The sequence below is a fragment of the Gallus gallus genome, chromosome 3 (genome assembly GCF_016699485.2).
Source record: "Gallus gallus isolate bGalGal1 chromosome 3, bGalGal1.mat.broiler.GRCg7b, whole genome shotgun sequence".
NCBI classification, from domain to species: Eukaryota; Metazoa; Chordata; class Aves; order Galliformes; family Phasianidae; genus Gallus; species Gallus gallus.
In genome coordinates, this window is record NC_052534.1 from 92,280,870 (window position 1) to 92,308,713 (window position 27,844).

Here is a 27,844-nt window from a genome sequence, read left to right on the forward strand (position 1 = left end):
GCAGAACCTCATGAACTTCTGCTGTGTAGGTACTTAAGAGTACGTATAATTGCTGTGCTTTCAATTTCCACTAAATATAAGGGAAACTTTGACACTTGATTATCTATAGAGCTACACCGTATCTAAATTTAAGTGCCTTAAGTTTAAATTGAATTCACGGGCCAAAACTTTTTACTAATGATCACTGCAGAGTTTTCCCCCAATTCTGTAGAAAAATTAAAATATTATAATGTTTCATGTTTGATTTTACTTTCAAGTCCTTTGTTTAAAAGTACACAGGTTACAAGGCACATTTCTTCTTTAATTCCATTACTCTGTTCTTTTTTGCAATCTACTATTAAATAAAATGCATAGACTTGATTCAAAACAGTCTTTTGAAAACAAATCTTGCAGCTAAACCTTAAATTATGTATGACTGTTCTTCAATTGCATAGAGAAAAGTGCAATGATGTGATGACATTGTTATACACCTCATAAATTAGTAAATATTATTCTTAAATATGATAACAACAGGTGTGTTGCTTTTTCTCTTCTGTGAAATGACTGCAAAGTTATGAAATTGCACTAGTCTCCCTTTCTTAACAAATAGCTGTAAACAGCGCTAATTCCACAGTTTTTCTTTAAGAGCTGACTGAATAGTAATGGGAAATTTGCAGATAAGTGAATATACCAAAAATTAAGATTGATTTTGTTTACTACTACTCATGGAGAAAATCTTTGATACCAAAATACTTGACTATTCAAGAGAGTTTACTAGTTAATAGTCCAGTGGTAATTTCAAAAATGTATGTCCATCTTGACCTTAGCAAACTGAATTCCTGTGACACCAGTATTTGTGACTAGAGTGTGTTTATTTGTGTGTTTTACAAGGTGAAAACCTAGTTTTGAATCGTAATAGGTTTCTTTATCATAAGAACAACATTTGTGATAGATACCTGACAGAGTAGAATGGAAACCTTTGAGTCAGAAACAATATTGTGCTTCTTTATTGAACAGAAAAATGCATTCACATAGATTTATACGTACGTTATCTATCTGCTTATAGTGCGGTTTCACAGCAAGTCATACAATTGAAAACAAAAAGAACATACTTCAACAGCGATACTTCTTTGTGAAAAAGTACAAGGGAGAATGATTTCTTTTTGTGTTTTAATGCTTACTTCAAAGACAATTTAGCCTGCTTTTTACAGCATAGAAGAGGCTTTGTATGTCTAATCCATTTGGAGTCTGAATAGCAGACCAGTTTTCCACTTTCTTTAAACAATGTTTGCTTATATGCATTTTATGTATTGAATGGGATACAAGTTACTAATTATCGCTAAGAAATGTTCATATGCTTAATTTTTTGTTTCTGTGCCTTGCTTTTACAGACTAAAACTGGTATTGCTTTGTTGTATGATGAAGTATCTGAAAATGCTTATGACATCCGACTGAAGCTCACAAAAGAGGTATTAACAATTCAAAAACAAGATGTCATCTGTGTTAGTGGAAGTGATCGCAGTGCAAATGTAAGTGCTTCTATATCTCTGTGTTTTTGACTGCACTTTTAATGTTTTCTACAGTGATCAGTTTATTGTATGGGAGTGCAAGAGAATTTTTTGAATAATAGAATTATATAATGTGTCACGTGGCTGCAATATATTGTGTCTGTGCATCTAAGTGTATCTCACTGTGCCAATGGTATTTGAAATTCTATCTTGCCCAGTCCCTGGCTAATTCTTGAATGAATCATCACAGGCTGGTTGCATCTGAGGAAAAGTTGTATCAAATTCGTGTTTGTCTTTATTGTCAATTAGTCATTCATAAAAAAAAAAAAAAAAATAGGAAGGAATGGTTAATCCAAATCTTCACTTAAAAGTATTGAGATTTGTGTTGATTCATATTTTGATACAATTTACTCCTATGTTTTGTGGATACCCTAAATAGTATTTCCTGGTGGAAGACAGGACAGGAAGACAGGCTCTGAAGGGGTTAGTTCTATGCAGGCTGTCTTTGTCAAACTTTAACGCATAAAAATGGATTAAGTCATAGCTTGATGGGAATATTTGCTTTTTCTATATTATACCTAATCAAATAAAAACTTTTGGAAAATTAGAATTTGAAATAAGGGCCAATTAAGATAAACACTGTGTATTTTACAGTATATGAATTACTCAGGAGCTCAAAAGCAGAATTTGAAATCAGGCTGAAATATCTGGCAGTTCTTTAGTGATATTTTTGGTAACTGAAGTTTTAAATTTACAGCTACACATGCTAAATTCAGAAGAGATAAATGCTTTATATTTCAAGTGGTTCAAGAAAATAATTTTCATCTCTCCTCTGTATGATTCAAAATGTTAATAGAAAACTGTAACTTGAAAGTCAATTCCATAGCAGTTGCAATCATTTTTTCTTACTGATTTATTCTCCTTTCTATTCTTATTATTTCTTAGTTACTCATAGTTAATCTTTATTTGGACATGACCATTTATCACAGTAGTGCCTTTGAAACAAAAATAGAAGTAACATGCTTGTCTTCTTCCTGGAGTGATGCGGAACATGTAGGAGAATACAAAAAAGTTACTCTAAAACCAAACTCTTTCTCCTTAAGTGGGATGTATGAATGGTCAAACTGAAGAAGAAAGTCCTGTACGTACTTATGATAATACTTTTTTTCACCTGCCATTATTGTGAGACAACATTCATGGGATGTGTTTGACGCATTTGCATCCACTTATTTTGCTCACAGATTCACTGACCTTGAGGAATACTGAGGACAGGGTTTGCAGATGCTCAACTGCTGGCTCCATGCATTTCTGAATGCTGAGGGCTGGCAAAGGTGTCAGTTATCACAGGTGCTACCTTGGCGGTTTGGACTTTCAGCAGTACAGATTATTCCCAAGGCTCTTGCACTGATTGTGCAGATAAAAGGCTATCTTTGTAGAATACCCATCTCTTACTGGTGTTGTGCTGATCTGTAATTCTTTCATATTTTACCATCTCACATTCATTTAGGTACTATATGTACAGGGAAAGCTTTATTTTTGATGAGCAATTGTAGGGCTTGTTTTCTATCATTTTACTTGGAGGTACAGTATTGAGAGAGAGAGGAATGTAGTTTCTGGAATTCAAGATGTGTATAGAGGAAAATAGTGTAAAGGCAGCTGTTTATTCTCCTCAGTATTTAGCTTTTTCACAGTGGACACCAAAATGTATTTCAGTAATTTGGGCTTGAGAAATCCAAGCTGTCCAAGCAAATCTTCATGACTGAGTGTCATGTTTGAAATATTCAGACTCATAGAAAAAAGTGTGTAAAGTTGGATCAGCACCCTTCAAGCATGAAGATATTGATAGAAATGGTATATTGGAAAAAAAAATTGATTTTTTTAAATTCTGAGTATTTTTGGCAGAAGGTTTTTTTTTGTATCTTTTTTTTCTTTCATACAAGTAGTTTAATAACACTTACAGAAAGAAATCAATTATCAATTACATGAGCACCAGGGTAAGATCTATTTTCAGTTAAAGGAGAAACAGAGGCATTCCTTTTTATACTTCTCATAATATGCTTTTTCTGAATAGTATGATTTTTTTTTAATAACTTTCTTGTCATTTAACATGTTAAAATTAATTTCTTATATATTCATGGTACCTCATTCCCTTCCTTACTACTCTGTCTATCCTTTTCCTGTTTTGACCTCACAAGAGTTTTGTGCCTCTCTTCCTTTCATAAACATTTTTTTTCTTTGAAATTGCATTTTATTTTGGTCTCTTTTTTTCCTGCTCTAATTCTGCTTGCAAATTTAATAAATAAATGCATCTGGCTTTTCACCACAATCAGTCCCTCTCACAGAGCTGAATTGTCTGACTTGATCAGTGGTCAGGCAGGTTTTCAATAGGAAGAGAAGTCTTGAAAAGATTACGTGAGGCAAAAGGATTAGAATAACAAAAACCTTTGTGTCCTACGTGCCCAATTTTCCAGCTTTGTAAGTCCTATCTTAGCTAGAGTTGGACAGAGTGATGTAAGGTAGATGAGTAAGATCTCTTTGAGCTGAACTATTCCATTCCAAAGAGGGAGGAAAAACTGGATGATTTTTTTAATTAAAAAAATAGAATGCATTAAGTGCTGTTTCAATCCCTGATGAACTGCTATGACTCTTTTCCTTTATAACTCAGATGCTAATAAGGGCACAGAAAAAAAAATGTTATTTTAGCAAAGATCTAGAGAAAAGGCATTAAGGGCTAAAGTTTTTTTTTTTTTTTAACCCAAATTGCATTTCTGTCTAGGTAACTACTGATACTATTGTATTTGCCTAGAGTCTGTTCTGTCAACACTAGTATGCATATATATCCAAAATATTTTTAAAAGAGCTTTTAAAATCAGCTAATATTTAACTTTTTATCTATATTTTGAAATGTCAAGTGGATGATTAAAGGAAGACTTCCTTTTGAAACTTAAGATCATTTGTATAGAGAAAATGCATTATTTAACTATTTGTTATTTGTTTTCATGTGCTGAAAAGCTGACCTAGATGTCTACAACATAACAATCAAGCAATTCCTTAGGATTTTTATTATGAAAGATCATAAGCTTCTGTTGCTGTCATTTTGAGAAGAGTTAAGTTAGTATCACAAAATAAATAATAAATATGAGTATTCATCAGAATGATGAAAAACCTCAAACTTCACTAATAAAGATAAAAAGAATAAGTAGCTTAAGTTAAAAAGACTAATAAATGTAACAGCACAGTGATGCAAAGATATGGATGTGCCTGAAAAAAAGTCTCCCCCTGAGATGTGTAAGAGCCTGGCTGAGGATAAGTTAACATACCAGCAAGTCAGAAGGAAGGGCAGCACAACACTGATGTTACTATAGTTGTGTCCTTTATTAAATTTTCAGTTAATCTATTCTACATGGAAACATGGCAGACTGTAAAGATGGTTAAACTGCTACTGTATACATTGTGAGAGCTAGTTTAGCAGTTTAAAGTCAAGAGCTAGAAGAAAAATATGTGACTACAAGAGAAACATGAGCATTTCCATTTATAGTATGTTAGATACTGATGGATGCCAGCTCTGCTGTTCATCTTTATTATATCACCAGCCAACACATGAAATGTTGCACAAAGTGAAGGTAAATGAAATCATTTAAATAAAGAACAGCTGTTAATTCCTATTATAGGATGCCTTTTTATTTAAAAGAAAGAAGTAGGGAAAATGAAGCATAAATATATCTTACCATTGGTTCCAGTATATGTTATTAGTATCTGTGGAAATCCAGATTTGTATTATCATTTGTATTGTCAGTCACAGAAAAATTTGGATTGGAGGTAATCTTTTATGGTCATCTGATTAAACGCACTGTTCAGAGCGAATTTAACTACTTGGGCAAGTTACTGAGGGCTTTATCTATCAAAGTTCAGAACATTACCCAAGGTGGAATGTCCACCACCTCTCTAGGCAACCTCTTCTAATGCATAATCATTTTTGCCGTGATATTCTTTACAAACATGCTGAACTGGAATTTTTTTAGCTTCAAATAGGGACATGCCTCTCATCTGTTTGTTGTGCATCTCTGAGAGCAATCTGGTTCTGTTTTCTATATAATCCTCCTTTAGGTTGGCAGGCTTTGAAACTAAAACGAGTGACTTCATTTTACTCTAAAAAAAAAAAAACCTCTGAGACTTTGATCTACAGTAATAGAAACAGTTATAATAAGATAAACTGATAAAAATATCTTATTATACTATATTTATTAAGAATTCTCTGCAGCTGTCCCAGATCTCAGCTAGCATGTGAAAAGATTTGTTTTATCTCCACACAAAACTCAAGGGCTACTGGCATGCCTCAATCAGTTGGTATAGATGCATTCTTCTGGTTCCTTTTGGGAAAAGGTTACATACTGAGCAATGCAAAAAGTTAAAGAATTTCAGCCCTCTCTTTTCCATTAATAGTAATCTTTGCTTTTTAGCTATGTGTTCCTTATAGCCTGCCTCCTCTTCACGGTGGTGTAGAATTAGGCATCACTTGATGCCATGGAGTATTAATTCATACTTTTCCTCTATTTTGTAGGATTTCTTGGCTTATATTTCCATTGGCTCCTTAATTCCTCTGTCCAAGAAGTTACACTTCAATACTAATTTAGTTATTTCTTAGACTGTAAAAGACACTTAAAAGTGAAACTTATGCAACATCCTTTGAGCAAAAAGCTTTTCCTAAAGGCTAGACATGTTATAACCAGCAGGAAAGCCATTATTATTTCTAATAAAGTTGTTTGATTGACATCCCACCCCCAATATAGCTTTACGGAAAAGCTGTTATATTGTTTATTTGATTGTTTACCTAGTCAGTTATCTGATGCTGTTTTTTTTTTTTTTTTTAACAGTTCCTTAGAGGGCAGTATTAACAACAGATATGGCACATTATCTGGCCAAATCATCTAAGTGAAATTTACTTTTTCCTCATACTTCATAGACTGCTTTGGATTTTTGTATACTCGTGGTCTTTAATAAAGGCTGTGGACCATATGATAATATAATTAATAAATGTAATGGCTAAGGAAGTGTTCAAAACTCTAGATGCTAGTTTTCTTTGACCTTGGACTACTATGTAGTGGAAGAAGGAATCTCAGTGTTCCAGTCCTAAGTGATGGCACTGTAATTCTTATGACATGTTCCACAATATCTTTTCATGCCAACATAAGAGTGCATGGTTCTAGCTGTATCATCTAGATGTCTAGATTGTTAGATAAGGTCATTAACCATAATCCATCACCTTTTGCTGTGAAGGCTGCTATATGCACTATCCTAAGCATGCTGTTTCTTCTGAATTCTGCCTGGAAAAAAATCTTGTTCCAGTCTCTCCTGCAGTTTAAAATCCATGTTTCTAGGAAATGAGCTAGGAATTGAGTCCATAGAAGGTGGAGTGCAACCACTGGGAAGGTGAAAATGCGCTACTGATCAGTGAGAAGCAAAGGATGTGTGAGTAGAAGTGGGAATCTTGATGCATAGCAGAATATTAAACACATGCAGCTTAAATTGCTAAGGAAGCTCCAGAGATGGTGAGAGTGAGAAGAGAAAATCCTCATGTGCATTATTCCCTATCTTTGTTTAGGAGACAACTTCCTGAAAGATTTCACATATTCTTCCTCTTTACTGCATCCTCTTTTGTTTCTTTTGGATGTACAGCAAACAGAAGGAGCTCTGCATTTTATGGTACATTTTACTGGATCTCACATTCTCACAAGATCTGTTTCTTCAATATATATATATTTTTTAATCTCATAACTTCCTTTTGGAAGCTTCAGGAGCTGCTGAACAAGGGAAAGATAAGATATGGATGGTATTTTAAGTACCTATCTTCTTTTCCCTTCTTGTATCAGACCATATCTTCACTTCCATCCATGTGGGACAGTTTGAAGACTTGTCTTATTTTTTTCTTATTCTTATAAGAATAAGAAAATAAGGATTCTTATTTTCTCCCTGCATATTTCCCAAAGGCTTGGATGGCTACCTCTGCTCTTACTGACATTTTTGACTAAGATAGGCTTTTATTTTCTGTTGTTAACCTACCATGTAGTAGCTGTACTAAAACTGTTATCTTACTTTCTACAACTAAGGATACTTTTTGAGGCTATTCTCTCCAATAAACAATAGATAGAACAGTAGTGGAAATAAAGATTATTAATCTAACAAAAGTGTACCCGGGACAACGCGGTAGAAAGTGAATGATTTCTTTGCTTATGTTTTCCGGTTTTTCTGTTTAGCCAGTTACGTTGTTTAAAGGTTAGTTTGTTTGCTGTTAAGTTAATAGCCTTCTGTTGCTGGACTGTGGGGACTAGATGAGCTCAGGTACCAAAGAAATTTAGTGATTGCTGTATTCAGTATTGACAAGTGACTTGGCATGTAGGTCCTGCAGTAGGGAGATGCCCACTCCAGATGAGTAGCCAGCAAAGTGGTTCCTCATGTGACCTTCCTGCCCAGTGACAAGACAGTCCAGGTGGATGCCTCTAGACTTGGCGCAATGGTCTTATATTGATTAAGTGGAAGAAAAAAAAACAACAAACCATGACAATCTTTGTCTTCCACCCTATTCTAGCCATTATGAATGAGCTTATTTCTTAGAACATTTTAAACAAAATCTAAGAAAAAAAAAAAAAAAAAAAGAGGTACTCCAGTGTTCCTGCAGTTTGATATTTGGGAATAGTCTATTCGTTAAAAATTTCTTGCAGACTGACACAGATTAAGGAAATATGGTGCATGTATATAGAATCTTTTCCAGATATATCTGTTTATATCAGTGCGTTTGGATTGCTTCAAGCACTATTTCTTTCTGAAATCCCATTGTTCATTAAGATCATTTCTAATGAAAGATCTTTTTCCACAAGTGCTAGTCTTATTTGTTAACAACTTGGTAATAAAGATAAAATAGTCAGGCATTACAGGGGATATACAATCTTGTTAAAAATTTAACCAACAAAAATAAGGACTGAAATTGCCTTCTCACATTGCCCATTAAACTCCAGTCATGCCACTGCATATGAATGAATACAGATATAAAAGACCTCTCCAGAGGTAAACTTTTACGTGTAGACTATGGCTGCCAGTATCTTAGGTTTGGGCAAAATTATTTCTGCTTATTCATATTTTTGACAGCTTTTTCTGCAATGAAGTTGTTTGTAAACATGATATTGTTCCAAAATAACAGACCCTGTGTCTTGCTCCAATTTATAGGAGGGAGAGGAGGTTCTTTGAAATATGTATGCCCGACGTGAGATTAAGAAACGGTTCAAATGTTGGTCCGACCAGTTTATTACAAATGTTAATAAGGGAGATGAAGAAAGGGGAGGACGGACACTATTACGTATTGGGGTGATGGGGAAGGGAAGGCAAGCGATAGAAAAGATAGAAAGAAGCAAGAATTGCGTAAAGCGGGGATAGTCACCACCAGGATCCAGCGTAGTCCCATTGCATGACGTTCCGGCGGTCTGAGGCTGAAGGGCAGGAGCAGCGAGGCCGGTCTTGGGCAACGAGATGGTGCAGGTACCAGGTGGGTACAGGAAGAAGACGCAGAGTAAGTCTGGGAGGAAGCAGCAGGTCTCAGGTAGCAGGCCCAGGCAAGTCCATCAGCATACAGTCCGTAGTGAAGGATCTGATGGCAGAAACCTCGAGTCTGTCGTGGTGAGGGATCTGATGGCAGAAAACCCCTCAGTCTGTCGTGGTGAGAGATCAGATGGCAGAAAACCCCTCTCCTCATGGTTGTTGGACCCTCTTTTATCCTCCTTTTTTTCCTGCCTACGTGACATCCCTGGGTGCTTGAGCAAGAGTCATGTGCGTACCTCCTGAGATGGCCATCTTCCTTGAGATAAGTCCACACAAAAGACTGTTTCCCGGCCATTATCAGCAGCCTATCCCTCTCTTGTTGCCCCTGGCCTTGTCCATCTGTGCTCCTAAAAGGATTTCACAACCCTTACCCAGGACCTGTCCATCAGTGTCCTCCAGACAGAAGATTTCTCTACCCTTGCCCAGGACTTGTCTGGACTTGTTCCTCAGCAAACTTTGAGTCACTCATATACAGGAATAATCTCTTACACCCTGTTGCCAAGCTATATACACTGATGAGGTATAAAGCTGGTGGATTATGATCTAACCCTCCTGCAGAGTAAGTGTTACTCCATGAGTGGTACTGTCTTTGGAATGAGACAAAAGTTTTACTTGGGTGTGCTAGGCAATACAGATTATCTTTAATACTGGCTTTTAAGTGCTGTGTAATGGAGAAGAGATAATTGTGATAATTGGCAAAGTAACAGTTGGAACAGGTGATTGAATTAATTCAGTTTGAACTGAACTTCAGGAAGGTATGTCAGTAAGAACAATGATATAGGTTTCCTACGGCATGTTAACTAATTTGGAAGTTGTTTTCAGAGATCAGGAGATATCATAGCTGAATTTGTGACTGGATAAGATTGCTTAGTGATAAATGTAAAGAGATTATTTGAAACACCACAGGAACAAATATCTGAAGAATGCGAAGAAGAGTGAAGAATCTTCTGCCTTGGAAGAAAGTAAATCATCTTATGGGAACTATTTTTTACTTTTTTTTTTTTTTTTTTCCCATAAGGAACATTTTCATTTAAAGGATAAAACACCCAAAATTTGTTTGTTTAAATTTCATGCACTGTATAATGCAGCGTTTTTATGAATTTATCTGTTGATAATCCATATGCTTGAAATGGATATTATTATAGCACTACATAAAACTGTTTAGAATAATATTTCAAATTACAAATTCCATTATTCTCCTATATTTAGAAAAATCATAGTTCTAATTGGACTTCTGCAGTGAGTGTTTATCTCTGTGTTTCTCTTTAAAAAGATTCCTGAATTGCAAGCTTTGGGAGAAAATGAACATTTTATAAAGTTTTGTTTAATATTTCTATCAGTGATCTGGTTGAGAGGATCCAGTGTTCCCTCAGTAAGGTTGCAGATAACACCAAGTTGAGTGGGAGTGTTCGTCTGCTTTGAAATCAGCAGCGGAATCAGCAGAGGGATCTGGATATGCTGAATCAATGGTCCAACTTAACTGTTACTGCATTCAACAAGGCTAAGCGCTGGGTCATGTGCTTGGATCGTAACAACTTCATGCAACACTACAGACATGGGGAAGAAAGTCTAGAAAGTTGCATGGCAGAATAGAACCCAGGAGTGCTGGACGTTAATTGACTAAACATGAGCCAGCAGCATGCCCAGGTGGCTGAAAAAGCCAACATCATCCTGGCCTCAACAAAAATGATGTGGCCAGCAGGATTAGGCAAGTAATTGTTCCACTATTCTCCAACTCAGGATCTTCTGTAATTCTATACTTTGTTTAATCCGTGAGTTCTGTTAAGACTAATGCTATCGAACCCTGGTGATTTGGTACTGTTGTTTAGTCATTTTCTTTCTAAAATGATTTCAAATTCAGATCTGTACATCCCTTATGCTACAAAGAATGCTGGAGAAGCTTTTCTTGTTGCTTTTACATGAAGCCCTAATGAAAAGTGTTATTTTATCTTCCCTTCGTCCTGAGTATACCTTTTATATCTTGATCATAAATCAGCTCTGTGATTTCTTTGGCAGACTTTCTGCTCCTGGTAGATTTGAAGATTTATTATTAATTGTGATTCTTTTTGGTAGCTGTTGTATTTTTCCTTTCATGTGCTGCTTGATTCTGTTTTTCACTTTATTTGTTTATGTTCCTTTTTTTCCTGACTTTTTGAAGATGATGTCCACCACTCTTTTCATCTGATAACCTTTCAACCTCCTGCTTAGCCATGTTGTTTCCCTTTTTGCTTAGTTAAGCCTTTCTAATAAATACCATTCAGTAGCTCTGTGTTTCTAGTGTGGTAGCCTTAAGAACTCCTCGTGCTGCCTATGAAATTTTAATTTTCTAAGCTGCACCCCTTTATTCTACCTTCCAGCAAGCTTCCTAAGTTTTGAACACTTCCCTTTTAGGGATCACCAAAGCATAAATGTTGAATAATAAGTGCATAGTAGTTGCCATTACAGACTAGCTTTTCAAATGTGAAAGTTTTCACTATGTCCTGCATGCCACTAAACAGTAGGGCAAGTATTTAGTCTAGTCTTGTGAGGCTCCATGAAACAGTAACTGATGGAGACCCGCTTTTTGTTTATTGCGCTATGTCCTCATGAGATTTGATCTGAACTTAAGCAAGGTCTGTTATCAGTTTTATATTTCATATTCCTATTGCCTTCACATGTCAGTCATTCTTATCCTAGTCACTAATACAAACTCTTAAATCCATGGAAAATGTTTTACTTCTTGAGGTAGTTGGCTTATTAGTTTTGAGCCCTAAGTCCTCTTTAGCACACAACATTCACTGTGCTGGTTATCTATTTTACCTTTCTTAAATACTTCACTTAAATCCTGTTATTGGTTTTATTTTGTTGTTGTTGTTGTTTGTTCGTTTGTTTTTCTCCCCTAAATCTCTGGAGTGTTTAAACCTCTCTTTAGTTCAGGTTTGGTACAATTTTGATTTACTTCCTAGCATTCTGTTTTACATTTCCTGTAAAATCACTGTAATTATGCTTCATTTCTGGGTATAGAATACTTGTGTTTACATCCATAATAGATGCAACACATTTGCACTAATTTCTCTCTCATAAACTTTTGTAACACTGCAGTTTAAAACTTTAGTTAACGTTATTTCTGTATTTTAAGTACGAGCAGTTCCTTTACAGTTCAGATTAAGTCTGTGCCTCATGTACAGGCTCCTCTTATTTCAAAACTTCTCGAGTTTCTGATGAACCTGAATCTATACTCCTGGAGCCATTTCTTTAGGTAGGCATTTGAAACCTTGTTGCTTCTGCCCTGCAGGGACTACTAGGAGAATTTTGGAGGTCCCTACTGTAGAATTACATGTCTCTGTCTTCCTTGATGCTTTGTTTTCATCCATAAGGCTTATTTTCATTACACCTGTCTAACATCTCTTCTTTGAGAAGGTCTTTCTCACTGCAAGAAAATATGTTTACATTAATTTTATCTTCCTAAAATGAAACTGAAATCATGCATCAGGTTCTCTTTTTCCCTGAATTAATATAAACCTAATTCTGGCAAGGTGGGTGTTAGGAAAAAAAATCCTAAAAATTACTTGTAGACTTCAGTATTGAAATCAAAATTAATATTTGTCTGACTTACTGAAATCATAAAAAAACACATCAAGATGTGTACATTTAAATGTGACATTGTATATGAATTCTGGTGTAAAGAATAGCAAAAAAACAAAAAAAAAACAAAAAAAAAACAAAAAAACAAAAAAAACCCCATAATTTTACACATTCAGGACCTGCCATTTCAGCTCCTGAAAGGTGTCATTATATGCACTATTGTTCAGTATGTTGCAAAAAAGTTCTTGTAAACTCTGTAATTATCGTCAGTGGAGGAATTGATATTATTGTGTTGTTAGTCACCATGATTTGCACATTAATGAAACATCATAATCATTGTACTGTTAAACATATGATAGGTTGGTATAGAAAGATATCAGTAAACGTTTATCCTCTTTATGCACTCAAACATGAAATGCAAGAAAATAATGCGGACAATCACAAAAAGACTTTTACCATATGCTGCAAAATATAGCATATGACTGAAGATAATGATTAGAAGACATCGGTATTTGTGATGAAAATATGAGAATAAATATGTACAAGCCTGATAGCAGCTAAAGAAGATAAATCAGCTATGAAAACATACATCTCAAATCTGTTCATAGTTTTCTCATGAAAACATTTGTTGAAATAAAGCAAAAGTGAAAATTTCTCTTTAGGAAGAATATCACATCACTGCTAGAAAATATATATTAAAAGTCTGCAAGTAGAGTTCATTGAACAGCTATGCTCTCTGTGTTAAGGAATTAAATAAATATAAATCAGTGTTGAAATGGTACTTCAGAACAGAACTTGATCATGTAAATTCCGGGGTACTATTGAAAATTATTAATTTTTTTAAGTAGAAAGCACTTTTAAGCATCTTCTGTGCCTATTCAAATATTGTGTTTTCACCTAAATTTATTTTTTTTCTGCAATTTTTTAAAGCACAGAACTGTTACACTTCATAGACAACCAGTTGGTGGCTTGGGCTTAAGCATAAAGGTATGAAAAATGTCTTCTTTCTTCTTTTAATTTTTAGTTTGACTAGTTCACTTCAGCCTTGATTGTGATCTCACGATTAATGTGTATCTTTTACAGGGTGGTGCTGAGCATAAAGTGCCTGTCGTCATATCAAAAATGTTTAAAGACCAAGCAGGTAAAATATATATTTCTGTTGTTTAAATGTATAGAACTGTAGTTTACATGATTTCTTTTTAATATCAAATGTTCTATAGACTCAAAATTAAAATACATTTGACTCATTCCAGCATCACAGTGTCTTTAAGCCTTTCTTTAAATGTCCAACTTATCCTTTGTGTTGAATTTAAAATCTGTAATCTGTCCATGTCCTCAGGAACTGAGCTTGAAATTATCCTGTTAAGTAACAGCTTCTGAAAACATGCATTTTACTGCAGTGAGACAGTTCTGTAGTAGACAGAGCATTTAACATTATTTGTGAAAACAAAACTATGACTTAGCAAATGTATTGATACACTTAAGTTTAATAACCCAGAGGATAAAAGAAATAAACTGAACATATTTTTTCCCTACACAGTAATGTTGTCATATGGTATGAATGACTTTGCCTAGTTGCAAACAGAGGGTGATTTGTAATGGTAATTATGAGCTGAGGGGAGGCCTCATGGCGGCTGCAGCTCCTCACAGGGAGCAGAGGGCAGCACTGAGCTCTGCTTTCTGGTGATAGGGATGGGGCCCAAGGGAATGGCATGAAGCTGCACCTGGGGAGTTGGGTTGAGTGTTAGGAAAAGGTTCTACATCAGAGGGTGGTGAGCATGGAACAAGCTCCCCGGGGCTGTGGTCACAGCACTGAGCTGCCAGATTTCAAGAAGCATTTGGACAACACAGGGCTTGGATTTTGGATGGTCCTTTGTGGAACCGGGAGTTGGACTCGGTTCTATTTGATATGGACTCACTCTATTTGATATGACTCTTTTTCATTATGACTGTTCTATAAGACAGAAACATGCACCGAGACTCATTCAAGAGCTTAGCTTTGTATTTCTGAAGGATAAGGTTAAGCAGTCCTTCGCTACTGGAGACTAATGTCCCCATGTATTGGTAATCACAATAAAGACTGTCCTGAATTTTCTCTCAGCCTCTATGCTTCTCCACAGGATTGAGGAAAAGTAAGCTGTGCTGATGCTTCTGACTCATCCCTGAATTTAGGCTCTTTACATTCCTCTATGGATTCTGTCTTCCATTCTAACAAAAGTTACGTCTTTTTCATACTGATAAAGCTTTTGTTAAAGTTAATTTTAGAGGCACAGAAGTCCTGTCGCAGACTGAATGAGCAAAAGTAAATGCAAGCACATTTATTAATTCTGAATTAAAGTGATATTATTAGCTTCAGAGTCATTTCAATCCCATAGAAAATCACTTCAAAAGGTAGGATTTTTTTCCCTCTTGCTCATGTGTCCAGTTGTCCTGTTGACTCAGAATATTAGCTACATTACTAATAATCCTCCAGCATTTTTTTTGAAAATATTGATGTTGAAGCTTCCTAGTAAGATTTTCCAAAACTGAATCGTTATTTCTCTAATTGTTTTCTCAGATGATATTTAACATAGTATTGATTTTCCTTTTTGAATCTAAGATGGAGTCATTCATTAGATAATAGTGTTGGTGTTTTGTTAATAGCTTCTAGACATACATTATTTTAGTAAGTGTATTATAATCAGTATTAACAGATTATTTATGGTAATGACTGCAGTAATGTTACAGTCTAAGAAGTATACAGTACTATTTTTAGAGAAGCGAAAGTGAATATCCTGAACTTGGAAAGGAATTGGATTGTTCAGACTTACTTTGATATACAGTGAACCTGGAGGAAGATTTGTCAGATATATACTTCAAATATACTTTAAAGAATTCTTATATAAAATATAGGAGTAAATTCTACAAGCTTTCTTGTGTTTAAAAAACAAAAAAAATCTGTCTGGTATTTGTTATTCCAATCCATAATTACTAAGTAAATCTTTATGAACTTGCATAAGGGTGGAGGCTGTAAATAGTAACAGACTGAAATACAATTTATTCATAAGTGCAAGTGACTTTAGTTGCATACAATGCAGGGTATTTTAATTGTTAAAGCATTATATTATTATGGTCAAGCACTTTAATTTCTGTTTTATGTTACAGAGTTAACAAGTTAGCAGTCACTTTTGGTTACCTTTATACAGATTTCCATCTTTGTGAGTGCTACTGTAATAATCTGACTGCTGCTTGTGAGCTCTGCCTCCATCTCATAAAACATGTGAAGTGAGACAAGCATCAATGAAGGAACAGAACACAGTGGGTACAGCTCACTGAGACGCGATTAAAATGGATAAATAAAATTGAATAAAATCTGGCAGAATAAGGATAGTTTGCATTTTGCCAGTTTCACAAAGGATCCTCTCTTAAGAGCCAAATTGGCTCTCAAACTTTAATTTGAAAGCATTTTCCTACCTTCTGTGATAAAAGGTGACTTAATATTTAATGTGTTTAGTCCATTTCTGAGGGGAGTTTACATATACCCTGACAGGATTAGAACAAACTCAGGGCATTCAGCCACTGAAACATTCTTGGCTTGAAACCCTGCACTCTCCAAACACAGTCTGTATCCAGCTATCACATCCTGGCTGCCTGTACTCAGGACCATCTGTTTGGAGGACACGGTGACAGTTTGATGAGGGCTTATAGCAGTTTCACTTACACATACATACCAAGCAAAGATGGTTTGATATGTAAGCATATGTGATGCTGCTCACATAAATCTTTTTCCTGTGTTTACTCCAGTTGTCCACAAAGGTGTTACAGCTAGAGTAACCAATAAGTCATTCATTGGGCATGGCGTGAGATTACAAACAAGCTGCACAGCGTAGTGGTGATATTCATAGATTATTCTTCATTTCTGTAGCTCTACTTAGCCTGGCTTCAACAGCCTTACAGTTTCACTTTAATAAGGTCAAGATTAAGAAAGATTTAAGCCCAGGTGGTGGGCTTTGTAAGGAAGTCGGAATGGATCAAAAACTTGCTATGCCTTATCCTCATGAAAGTGAATGCTAAATACAAAGCCATATCTGAATGTAAGAAAGAACATACTTGAGGTGCAGTGATATAAACTGGAGTCATTATATATTTAGTGGGATGCATATAGATATTTAAATTATTGAGCTGCACAGTTTATACTACTGGTGTTTGTTGATTTGAAGCATGAGAAATTAGTGACCTAAGTCTAAGGAGCACTTTGGTTAAAAGGATGCAGTGTTTAATTTTTGTGTGTTTTATTCAACTGAGCAGGCATGTCATTAAAATCTGATTTGGGAAATGTTTTTAGAATAGTAACATTTTCTTTTCAGTTACCAGAAATTCATTTCAATTACCAGACAAGAAGAAAATAGAATGAAATATTTTAAATATATATATTTTTTTTATAGAATATGTGCTGTTTTTCTTTTTATGGATTTAGAAATTGATGAATCCAAGAAATTTTTATAGAGAAAGCCAAAGCATTCTCATTTTAGGTTAATTTGAAATTTGTTTTCTGTCCTTTGGCTTGGCTAAAAATCAAGCACAATGAATTTGATGTCCAACTCTAGATTTAAACAGTTGTTTATATGCTTTCCCAAAATGAGATCTTATATATGTAAATGTATATATACGTATATATATATATATATATGCATGCAGATATGTATGTGTGTGCATTAACTTACTGATAAAGAGTAATGCTTTTCTGCAAAAATGTTATTGTAAATCATACTCATAGGATATATTAATAATCAAGTTCTTCTTAATGCAAATGAAGAAGATCAACTCCAATAAAAGATAATTATTTTTACTTAATTGCTATGTATAAATATAAAATGTAGCTTGTAATTTTAGTTCAGTTCTTTAGGTTTTTGTGATGCGTGTCCTCTTTGGAAAGTATGTTTTGCAGTCTCTCAACCAAAAAGGTTGATAAAATCTGAAAACTTTGTACTTACAGTGAACTTCTAATATTATAGCTATTATTCATCTATTCTAAACTTGAAAATTGAAACTAGGAAAAGGTATGAAAAAAGTGTTGTATTTCTTCAGTTATCATCTGCTCCAGTTAGCAGTTGAGTGAAAAAAAAAAAAAAAAAAAAAAAAAGAAAGGACCTTAGGATTTCATTTACACTTAGAATTTGTATTCTCTCTTCTGTTTCCCTTCTTCTGATGAATTGCAGAAATCTAATGAAATAAACTTAGTGTTACTTTTTGAATTTGTTACCGCTACAGTCCATACTGAAAATAAATGTATATGATAGTTTTTCCTCATAGTGAAATTAAAAAACAGCGTCATGCATGTTCGCTCACATAAATTGTCCTTCTAAGATGGATGGTATTTTGGACTCTGGATTTGGAGCTTTCTTTTATTGTGGTGTTAGTAAAGTAAAGTAAAGAAGCTGGAGAAGCAAGCAGCTAGCCAGAAACCATTTTCTAATCTGTAGCAGATTCCTACTGTACTGAAAAATAGTAATTAAAGTCAAACTCATTCAGATTATTTAGCTAAAGCATAGTCAAGAATAATGTAGAATACTTGATGGAAAGAGCAAATGTAACAAACTTTTTGGAGATACTGTCAAATGGAATAATATAGGAAATTTAATAACATCCTTCAGCAACTTCAGAAAAGTTCAAATTTCCATCTTTTCACTATTCTTATCTTTCCCTTACTGATTTCTGAACTAAAGACTTTCTAGTCTACTTTAGGAATTATATCTCTTTTTTATATCTCTTTTAACACATGTACTTTAGTTATTTCAGGTATTCCCACTTAGACTGCAAATTTGTCTTCTCCTCTAAAGCATTTAAAACTTTCTTGCACCCTCTAACAGCATTTAATGGAAACTGTTACATAATTTTGCTAAAAAGACTGAAGATTCCAGATTTGCTATTAATTTGTATCCTTATATGTTGTTACATATTCATAACTTGTCTATGTTACTCAGCTCAGTAAGACTTCCACAAGTGATGTTAATCATATGTGTATTAGAACTAACCTTACTGTATCATCATAGAATGGCTTAGATTGGAGGAGACCTTAAAGATCCTCTAGTTCCAAACCCCCTGCTGTGGGTAGGGTTGCCAACCACTAGGTTGCCCAGGATCCCATCCAAACTGACCTTAAATGCCTCCAGAGATGGGGCATCTACAACCTCTCATAGGGCAGCCTGTTCCAGTGCCTCACCACTTTGTGAGTAAAAAATTTCTTCCTAACATCTAACCTAAATCTCTCCTCTTTTAGTTTAAAGACATTCCCCATAGTCCTATCGCTATCAGACTGTGTAAAAACTCAGTCTCCTTCCTGATTATAAGCTTCCTTCAAGTACTGGAAGGCTGCAGCAAGGTCTCCCTGGAGCCTTCTCCAAGCTGGACAAGCCTTTCCTTCATAGGAGAGGTGCTCCAGCCTTCTGATCATCTTCATGGCCTTCCTCTAGACTCACTCCAACAGCTTCACATCCTTCCTATCCTAGAAGCCCCAGACTTGAATGCAGTACTCCAAATGGGTCCTCACAAGGACAGAACATAGGGGGACAATGCCTTTCTGCTCCCTGCTGGCTCTCTTTTGATGCAGCCCAGGATACTGTTGGTCTTCTTGACTGCAAGCATACACTGCTGCTTCATGCCCAGCTTTTCGTCCACCAAGACCCTCATGTCCTTCTCTGCAGGGTTGCTCTGAAGGAGTTCTTCTCACAGTCTGTATATGTATCTGGGATTGCCTCAACCCAAGTGCAACACCTTGTACTTGGCCTTGTTAAGCCTAATTAGGCTCTTGTGTTACATAACCTTCTGCCAGGCTGGATAGGAGCTTTGAGCAACTTGGTCTAGGGAAAGGTGTCCCTGCCTATGATGAGGGCATTGGAACTAGATGATCTTAAAGGTCCCTTCCAACCCAAGCTATTCTATAATTCTGATTCTCTTTCAGTTTAAAACTTGTTGCCTTTTGTCCTGTCATTACAAATCCCGGTAAAAAGTCTATCCATTGTATAAGTCCCCTTTCTACATTGAAAGGCCACAATATTAAAAAAAAAAAAAAAAAAAAAAAAAAAAAAAAAAAAAGAAAGAAAAAAAACGAACTCTGCTTTTCTTGTTACCACATCTTTTTTCCATGCCTTTTCATAAGATTAATAAATAATAGGAAAAATTAAGTAAGGCCAGAGTGAGTGAGAGTACAGTCCTTAGAGCTGGTTTTATTCGTAGTGTCTGGTATGATGCTATGTTTTGGCTTTAGGAGGAAATCATTGCTGATAACACACTAATGTTTTTTATTGTTGCTGAGCAGTGCTGCGCAGAGCTTCTCGTATTGTCCTGCAAGCAAGGGGGCTGGGGGTGCACAAGTAGCTTCAAGGAGATCAAACCAGGATAGCTGACCTAAACTGGCCATATGGTTGTTACACAGCATATGACATCACATGAAAAAAAAACCGTAAAACTGCGTGGGGCTGGCTGGGAGGGGAGCTGCTGTTCTGAGACTGGCTGGGCATTGGCTGGTGGGTGAAGAGTAATTGTTTTGTGAGTATATGCATATATTATTACTGTTATTTCTCATTTCCTTTTCTGTCTTAGGACATTGTTTTTATCTCAATCTAGGAGTTCTAATTTTTTTATTCTGATTCTCTGCTCATCCCACTGGGAAGAGGGTGAATGAGCAAAAGGCTGTGTAGTGTTTAGCTGATTGCCAGGCTAAGGCAACAGGGACACACTGAAAATTGCTAGAAAGTGAGGTGGGAAATCACAGAGATAAACAGATGCAGGTAGAAATATCAAAACAGCAAAGAAAAGAGACAGTAAAAATGGAGCAGAGGAATTGATATTTCAGCACAATACTGAATATGACACAAAGAAATTGAAATACATATGGTTAGAAATGTCCATCATTTAAGGGTTTGTTTGGCTTTTTTTTTTTTTTTTTTTCAATGAACTGACTCAGTTACCTTTTTGGATTGGATTCTGCTGTGATATATAATTTTGAGGAATGATTCTGCTTAATTTCGCTTGTAAGAAAATCTATCTAGTCTCAATCTGGGATTGTTTGCTCCTGTTGTTGCCTATTCTTTTCTAGTAATACCGTTCCCATATCACTGTAGCTCCTCTAGCAACAGGAATTAGAAATCAATACTTAGGTTTCTTTTCACAAAAATGCTCCAGAATCTTAGATGAGTGGCATATGAAGGATAATTCTGAGAAAAATCAATATCTGAGAATCAAATTATTAAACTAAATCCTGTTTTTGTTCCAAATATCTTTATTTACAGCAAATACTTTCTTAGCAGGTTAATAGTTGAATTTTGAATAAATACATTAAAACATATAAACGTGTTCAGTAAACTCTTTTGTACACCTTTGCAAAACATCAAATTGTTGAGCTTGGAAGAGACCTCTTTGAATTATCCAGTCAACTTCTCTACTCAAGTACCATTTACTAGAGCAGTGCAACTAGCTATGTCTAGTTGAGTTTTAATTATTTCCATGGACAGAGACTTGACAACTACATTTCAGTTTTTGGCTACCCTCACAGCAAAAATCTTTTGTTTTCTTCTTTTTTTGTTAAAACAGAATTTCATGCTTCTTGTCCTGTGGGTGGACACTGTGAGTTGAGTCCAGCTCTCTCTTCTTCATTTCCGTCTGTCAGGTCTTTGTATACATTTATGAGATCCTACTGATCCTTCCCCAGGCTGAATAGTCTCACCTCTCTCAGCCTCTCCTCACAGGAAAGATACTGCAGCCCCTTCATCTATGTGGCTCTTCACTTGACTTGCTTCCTTAAGAGCACATCTTTATTTTACTGGAGAGCCCAGAACCAGACATGACATTCCAGATCTGTTTCAGCTGAGCAAATGTAATGGGTCACCTTCATTGACCGGTGGGCAGCACTTGTCTTTATGCAGATCAGGCTACTGCAGGGTACTGTTATCAAGGACACACTGTTGATTACTGGCCAACTTGTCCACCAGGACCCTTAGGTCCCTTTCAGTGCCTCTTTGATAATAACAGCGGTATGCATGAATATCCAACAGACAAAGGAGTTTGCTTACAGTGTACTTTGTGAATTGGTCATTTCCAGGAATATATGAAGTTATTCTGTATTTTCTAGTACTTCTTAAATTGAACGAAATCAGAAGGAATTTAAAGTTGCTAGCACATGCATTGTCCTAGAAAATTCTTGATATTAGTTACGTGCGCATGGTGCCATATGCTACATGGTAAGGAAACCTATATGTCAGTGTATTCAGTTCTTACTCAAATCCTCAGATCTTTCCTGGTGACATCTGCTGTGTCTGTGTATCTTGTAGTTCTTTTTGTTCTTCATTTTCGAGACGAAACCAGTTTTATTTTTTGTTAACTTTGCAGATACAATGCTGCATGCTATACAGCTAGGCAAAGTGCCAGCTAAAGTATTGTCTGCAAGGAGTGTGAGAACCCTTCTTTATCTTCTGTCTCAAAGCTTGCTTCCTGAGGTATTTCTTGTGATAAGACTCTTAACTGATTTATGGAGGTGGCAAATGATGGGTGCTACCGTGTGACAATCAACATCACTTTGACATTTGAAAGCACCTTCCTCCAGAGTTGTTTGCCTCCGGAAGAGAGTATTCAGGAGTGGTTACTGGCAAAAGATCTGGCCTAATAGCCCCAGCTTCCTGTGGGAAAACTGGGGAACAACACCATCGTGCCCCGTAAAAAACAGGATGCAGATGGGCATTCCTGCTTCCTCTTATCTGCTGGCAAGGCCCGGAAGATGATAACACAGGAATTTCTGCTGAGATCCCAGAGCCAGTAGCTGCCACTCCAAGGAGAGCTGACTCAACCACTTCAGATTTGAGCTGTCACTCAAAAGAGAGCTGACTCAACCACTTTGGACCTATAAATAAGTTTGTACTGCTATCGTTGTTGTTGTCGTCGCTGTGGTCACCATCATCAACAGAACACCCGACGACCCACCACTACTGAAGATCAGTGACTGAACTATGAACCACGTTGGACTGTGGTGGTGACTATCTCCCTCCTGCTTCTTATACGGACTCCTTGCTTCTATTTCCTATCTTTTCTGTCACCCTTCTCCCCTTCCCCATCTCCCTGAACGACTAGGATTTGTAATAAACTGGTCGGACCAACGTTTGAACCACTGTTTCTTAATCTCAGGCCGGGTATACACACATCAAAGAACCTCATCTCCCTCTGATAAATTGGAGCAAGACAAGGAGGCCTCAGCTTCTCAGTGCTCCCTAATCTATTCAGAGTAGTATTTTTATTCACTGATCTTCTATGAGTCAGATGGAAATTCATTTTACCATTAAGACATTCATAATCACAAGTATTGAGCTCAGAATTGCCAGGGAAATGGCATTTCCTTTGTCACAGCTGAATATTCTACTTCTTCAACCACATAAGGTCTATAATTGACTCTCCAAACATGTTGTCCTTGCTGTATTCAGTCTCTGCCTACTCCAGTACCTGCCTTATCTCTGTCACCCTTCACGCATCTCACACTGACTTGATTCTTACAGTGTGTTGAGCTTCAGTTCTCCAGGCTTGTGTACACTAAGGATTTAGCAGTGAGTTCCTGAATGGGTCTACAGGTAAACGTGGTACTTCTAGGAACACAAAATGATGAACAGTTGCCTACTCCATAGGCTATTCATTGAAAAGATTGGACAGACAAGCCTAGTTTCCCATGTACTACTGAATTTAGCACAGAGAACCTGGCACAATAAAATAATGACATGGATGTTTTATGAAACATGGCATTATTGACATACAGCTTTTTGTCACATGATAAACTGGACACATATAAGGAGTAAGAAGACTAAGCTAAGGAAATGTCATGGTCAGCAAGAGAAATAAGGATAGAAATTTGGAAGGATTTTTTTTTATTAAAATGGATGAAATAAATCTGAGTCCTGTAAAGGATATTGTATGTCCTAAAAACTTCCCTAACAAGGTAATAATGTAGTTCTGTTTTAAAATGTTGATTACAAATGCAGCTACAAAGCTGCTTATTTTCAAGAAAATATAAATTGAATTGTACCAGTGGTATCATTATAGTCATGACTGTAATTATGTCCAATTCATGAGAGAGAAGGAAAATAAACCACATCTGGATAATGTTATGAAGTCCCTTAAATTCTATGTAGATACCAATTTCTGCATTTTTTTCTTTCTAATCCATGTCCTTTCTTTGCTATTCATTTTGTGGTGAAATACTTATATTTAAGCTTGTGAATTGGGAGATTCATGTAGTCAACTTAACTGTATGCTTCAAACAGCATGTTTTTGTGCATCACTAATACAATATCAGAGGACTACAATGATGGATCAGTTTTTCTTGGGAATATATTTTCAAGTCTAACATATTAAGAATATAAAAATTTGTATCTTCTTTAGAAGCCGAAGCCCCTTAAGAGTTATAGATGTTTTCCTTCTACCGCAATCTCCCTCGTGAATTTCATGAATGTACGAAATGTAATCAATGTTTTTCTTAAAGGTAATTAAGGTGTAAAGGTGATTTACTGCTAATTGTTGTAGTACACTCTTAATTTTCTTTTAAACCTTAATGCACTTCTGCTAATTACCACTTTGTGCTTGTTTTCTTTTGAAAATCTTTCTTTGACCATATTCAACTCATTACAAATAAATTATCATTTCACATAAAATGTCAGGAAGGATTTTGAATTCCAGATAATCTGTATTTACTGTTTCTCTGGATGAGGCTGTATGTTAGTTAGTATCTCAAAGCTCATTCTCAAATATTTTATTTTTATGAATCACTATTCATAGTGATTCATAATTGCTGAGTAGCATTTCATAAACACCTATGTATGAGAATGCTACCAGTGAGAAGCAAAGTTCCATATAAAGTGGAATGGTGCAGTGGTACAATGTTTGTTTGTTTGTTTTTGTTTTTGTTTTTTTTTTTTTTCATGCAGAGAAGTATAACTTTATGAAAACTTCAGAAGAGTTTGAGATGATGTAACTACTTGTCTTCAGATTTAAAATGAGGGATAATAAAACTCTCTTTTTGTCTCTTTACAAGGAGTTTTTCTGGTCACTTTAGCTCTAATATACTTGCAAAATATATTGTGATTTATGCTTCGTAGTGACATGTCCTCTACAGTCGGATTTGTTAAAAAACATTTTTGTTATAAATCATCGTGGATTTTAAATTGTAGATCAAGCCAAAATTTTTCATCATGGACTTACAAGTATAGTTTGCCAGAGTACCATAAGTGGCCATGATAATGACAGCCATGGGGGCATATACATTATTGTGTTAGTTTACAGTATAATTCACTTCTGAAGCAAACGCTCTGATTTTCCCTATTTTCTATGCTTTTTTTTCATTTCACAGAGCATTTGGTATCCATCATTTAACTCTCTTGCTCCCACTCATTTTATCTGCACAGCTGCAATTGTGCATAGAGACTTTGCAAACAGGATATAATTACATTGTGCACTTAAGCTATACTATTTTTTGTGTAATGTTTGTATTAGATAGCGAGGGATGTTGCAGTACTCATCACTGTGGGATGGCCAATGAGTCTATTGGCCATCAGAAATCAGATGGGGAATGTTCAGCCTCCATTGCTCCCTGGAAGGGATTTATTTTCTGTGTTGCTGAGTTACAATCCTTCAGCAACCTGTTTTATTTCTTTGAGATTTTATACCTTTCTGTGTCATATCATGCCATGTCATGTCAATCCTTGAACTATATGCTGCTAGCTCTCTAGAACTGGATCTCAAGACCTTTGTCTGTGTTGGTAATTTTAATTTTTCTGTTTTACATTGATCTGTCACACAAAACTTCATGTCCTGTTGTCTGGGCCCCTACACACCTCATCCTAAGGCACACTGGCATCACACAGCAATGTCGTAAAGGACTGCAGAAGCAGACCTTGATTAAAAGCAGTGAAATGGTCTCTGAAACTTTGACCTTCTGCTAATATATAGTGCTTGAACATCAGTTAAACCAGATGCAGTATTGGTGTATAAATACTGATATCTTGAACAGAAATTTAGTATTTCGATGCCTAAGGTAGCATTTGTCACCTCTAGCGATACAGGTACCCACACAGTCTACTCTGAGTTGCTTCTTGTTTTCAAACTACTTTAGTTCAGTTGCCTTTGTGTGCATAGATAACTGTTTTTAATAGCAGCAGTTGTAAATTGTGTACATATTTTTAAGTACAAAAAATGATTAAAAAAAAAAAGGTAAACATCACCAACAACACAACTTGTAGCATGGTTTTTATAATCCTTGGTGAAATCTTTCCTAAGCACTTTTCTCAGTGTGCCTAATAAAAGATGTCTCTTTTATCTGCCAAAAGAGTGATGAAAATTCTATAGGAAATATAAAACTAATGGAAAGAAGCTGTTTTGTACCAAAGGTATAACATTTTTGGTGGCAAAAGCTATATTGTAGGAATGGTATAAATACTCTGTGTTGTTTTGCTGTTGTTCCTTTTCTTTCTTTCTTACCTCTGTTTTCATCTTTCAAAATACTATCTTGGTTAACGTTCTTCAAAGTCTTAAGCCAGGACTCAACAAAATCATGCAGAAGACTATCCATATGCTTCATTTAATCTTGTCAGTCTTTTCAGAATGAGAGACTTACTTTCAGTTAAGTACCAAATTTCAAGAGGTAAACACCCCCAAATTCTACTAAAAAAAATTAAAAATAAAAAAGCCCACAACGCAGTGGTGAATACACCTCAAAAATACCATTGTTTGTGTCTGTGTAGAATTGTTTTCTTTGCAGTTCATTGTATTATTCCCATTAATTTTGTAAGGCAGGAAACCAGCTGAAATAATGTATTACTGTCAGGAACAAAGCTAAGGCAAACTTCTTATTAAAGATTTGTATTAAATTCTAGACACAACCTCTTTAATTATACCTGTCCCTGTAAATTTGTTCAGGGGAAAGGAATTGCTAAGCAGTTTCAGAGATTTCTATTTCCCTTTTGTAGAATAATAATGAAAAGTGTGAATCACAGTTTCCACATAATTTAATAAAATTCTTCATTAGTGAGAAATGACATTTGTATTCCATATTAAACAAGTTCTGTTTGCATGGGAAGTAGCTCTGTTAGTTGGTTTAAGGTTGCTAGGAATCTGTTACCTTTATAGGATGAATACTGATTGCTATACCTTTATTTTTACAGGCAAATCAGTTTCTGATGATGCCTACAAACAGCATGCTAAACCAGAAAGAGAATAAAACATATCTTTTCAGTACTTCTTTCAGTTAAATTGTACTTTGTCTGTAATCCCACAGCTGACCAAACTGGAATGTTATTTATAGGAGATGCAATAACACAGGTCAGTAAACATTTGTTTTTACCATATTTATTTCAGACTTGCTTTTATGTTTGTTTCATTAGCTAGCTTACACATTTCGAATCATTTTGTTCCTATTGTATCTTTGTTTTTAGGTTAATGGTATTAACGTAGAAAGTGCTACCCATGAAGAAGTGGTGAGTCCTTCTGGTCTGACTTCTTGGTAGCATGCAGAATATTCTGTGTTCATACCATTTTCTTTGATGCAGATAAATTATTTTTTTATTTTTTATTTCTTTTTTTTTTTTCCCCTATGAAGACCAAATACTTTGTCTCATATGATTCTATCATGTATGTGGTTATTAGGAGCTTAATTTTGTCTCTTCGCATGTCATAGTTTGTACATTCTGTGAGTTTTTGTCACATAAATATATCTTTTAATTGTCGCACAATTGTTCTATTGCAAAATCAATCTCCATCACTGTATGTTATAATTTTACATTCCTTAGATAAAATGTTCAGAAAACAAAATGAGACCAAGTGTAACCATAATATGAAGAATACATACCTACTTTATTTTCTTATTTTTTATTAAAATCTCTAATGTTGATTTTTTAGAAATTTAACAGTATTTAAGTTTTGTTTAGTTTTGAGAAATTTTGAGATTATAATGGAAATAGCACAGTATGATGACTCTTCAGAATGTATTCATTTTCATGGTAATGCTCAAGAAGTGTTCCAAAGCATTTCATTGAGTTCTGGGGAGATATTGTACAATAAAAGACTGTGGCTTATAAAGATAGGTGATTATCTGATATTTTTTAGGTTGTGAAATCCAGAAAATGTTATATAGTTAAAAGGAAAATTTGTTAAACTTCTCATGATAACATGGTAGTTTCTCAGACTCCCCTATCCAT

At 35.4% G+C, this 27,844-nt stretch overlaps 1 protein-coding gene across 4 annotated transcripts in view; it reads left to right on the forward strand.

The window, feature by feature from the left end:
• SNTG2 (syntrophin gamma 2) overlaps positions 1–27,844 on the forward strand; it is a 244,420-nt gene that overhangs the window by 102,855 nt on the left and 113,721 nt on the right. The window contains exons 2-6 of one of the 4 annotated variants that reach the window (XM_025148890.3): positions 1,371–1,508; positions 13,572–13,628; positions 13,725–13,782; positions 26,926–26,969; positions 27,083–27,124. In XM_025148890.3, coding sequence (XP_025004658.1) covers positions 1,371–1,508; positions 13,572–13,628; positions 13,725–13,782; positions 26,926–26,969; positions 27,083–27,124 — 339 coding nt within the window. Of the gene's footprint in view, positions 1–1,370; positions 1,509–13,571; positions 13,629–13,724; positions 13,783–26,812; positions 26,970–27,082; positions 27,125–27,844 lie in introns of those variants that run through there. The other 3 variants (XM_025148893.3, XM_025148894.2, XM_025148895.3) reach the window with 3 other exon arrangements.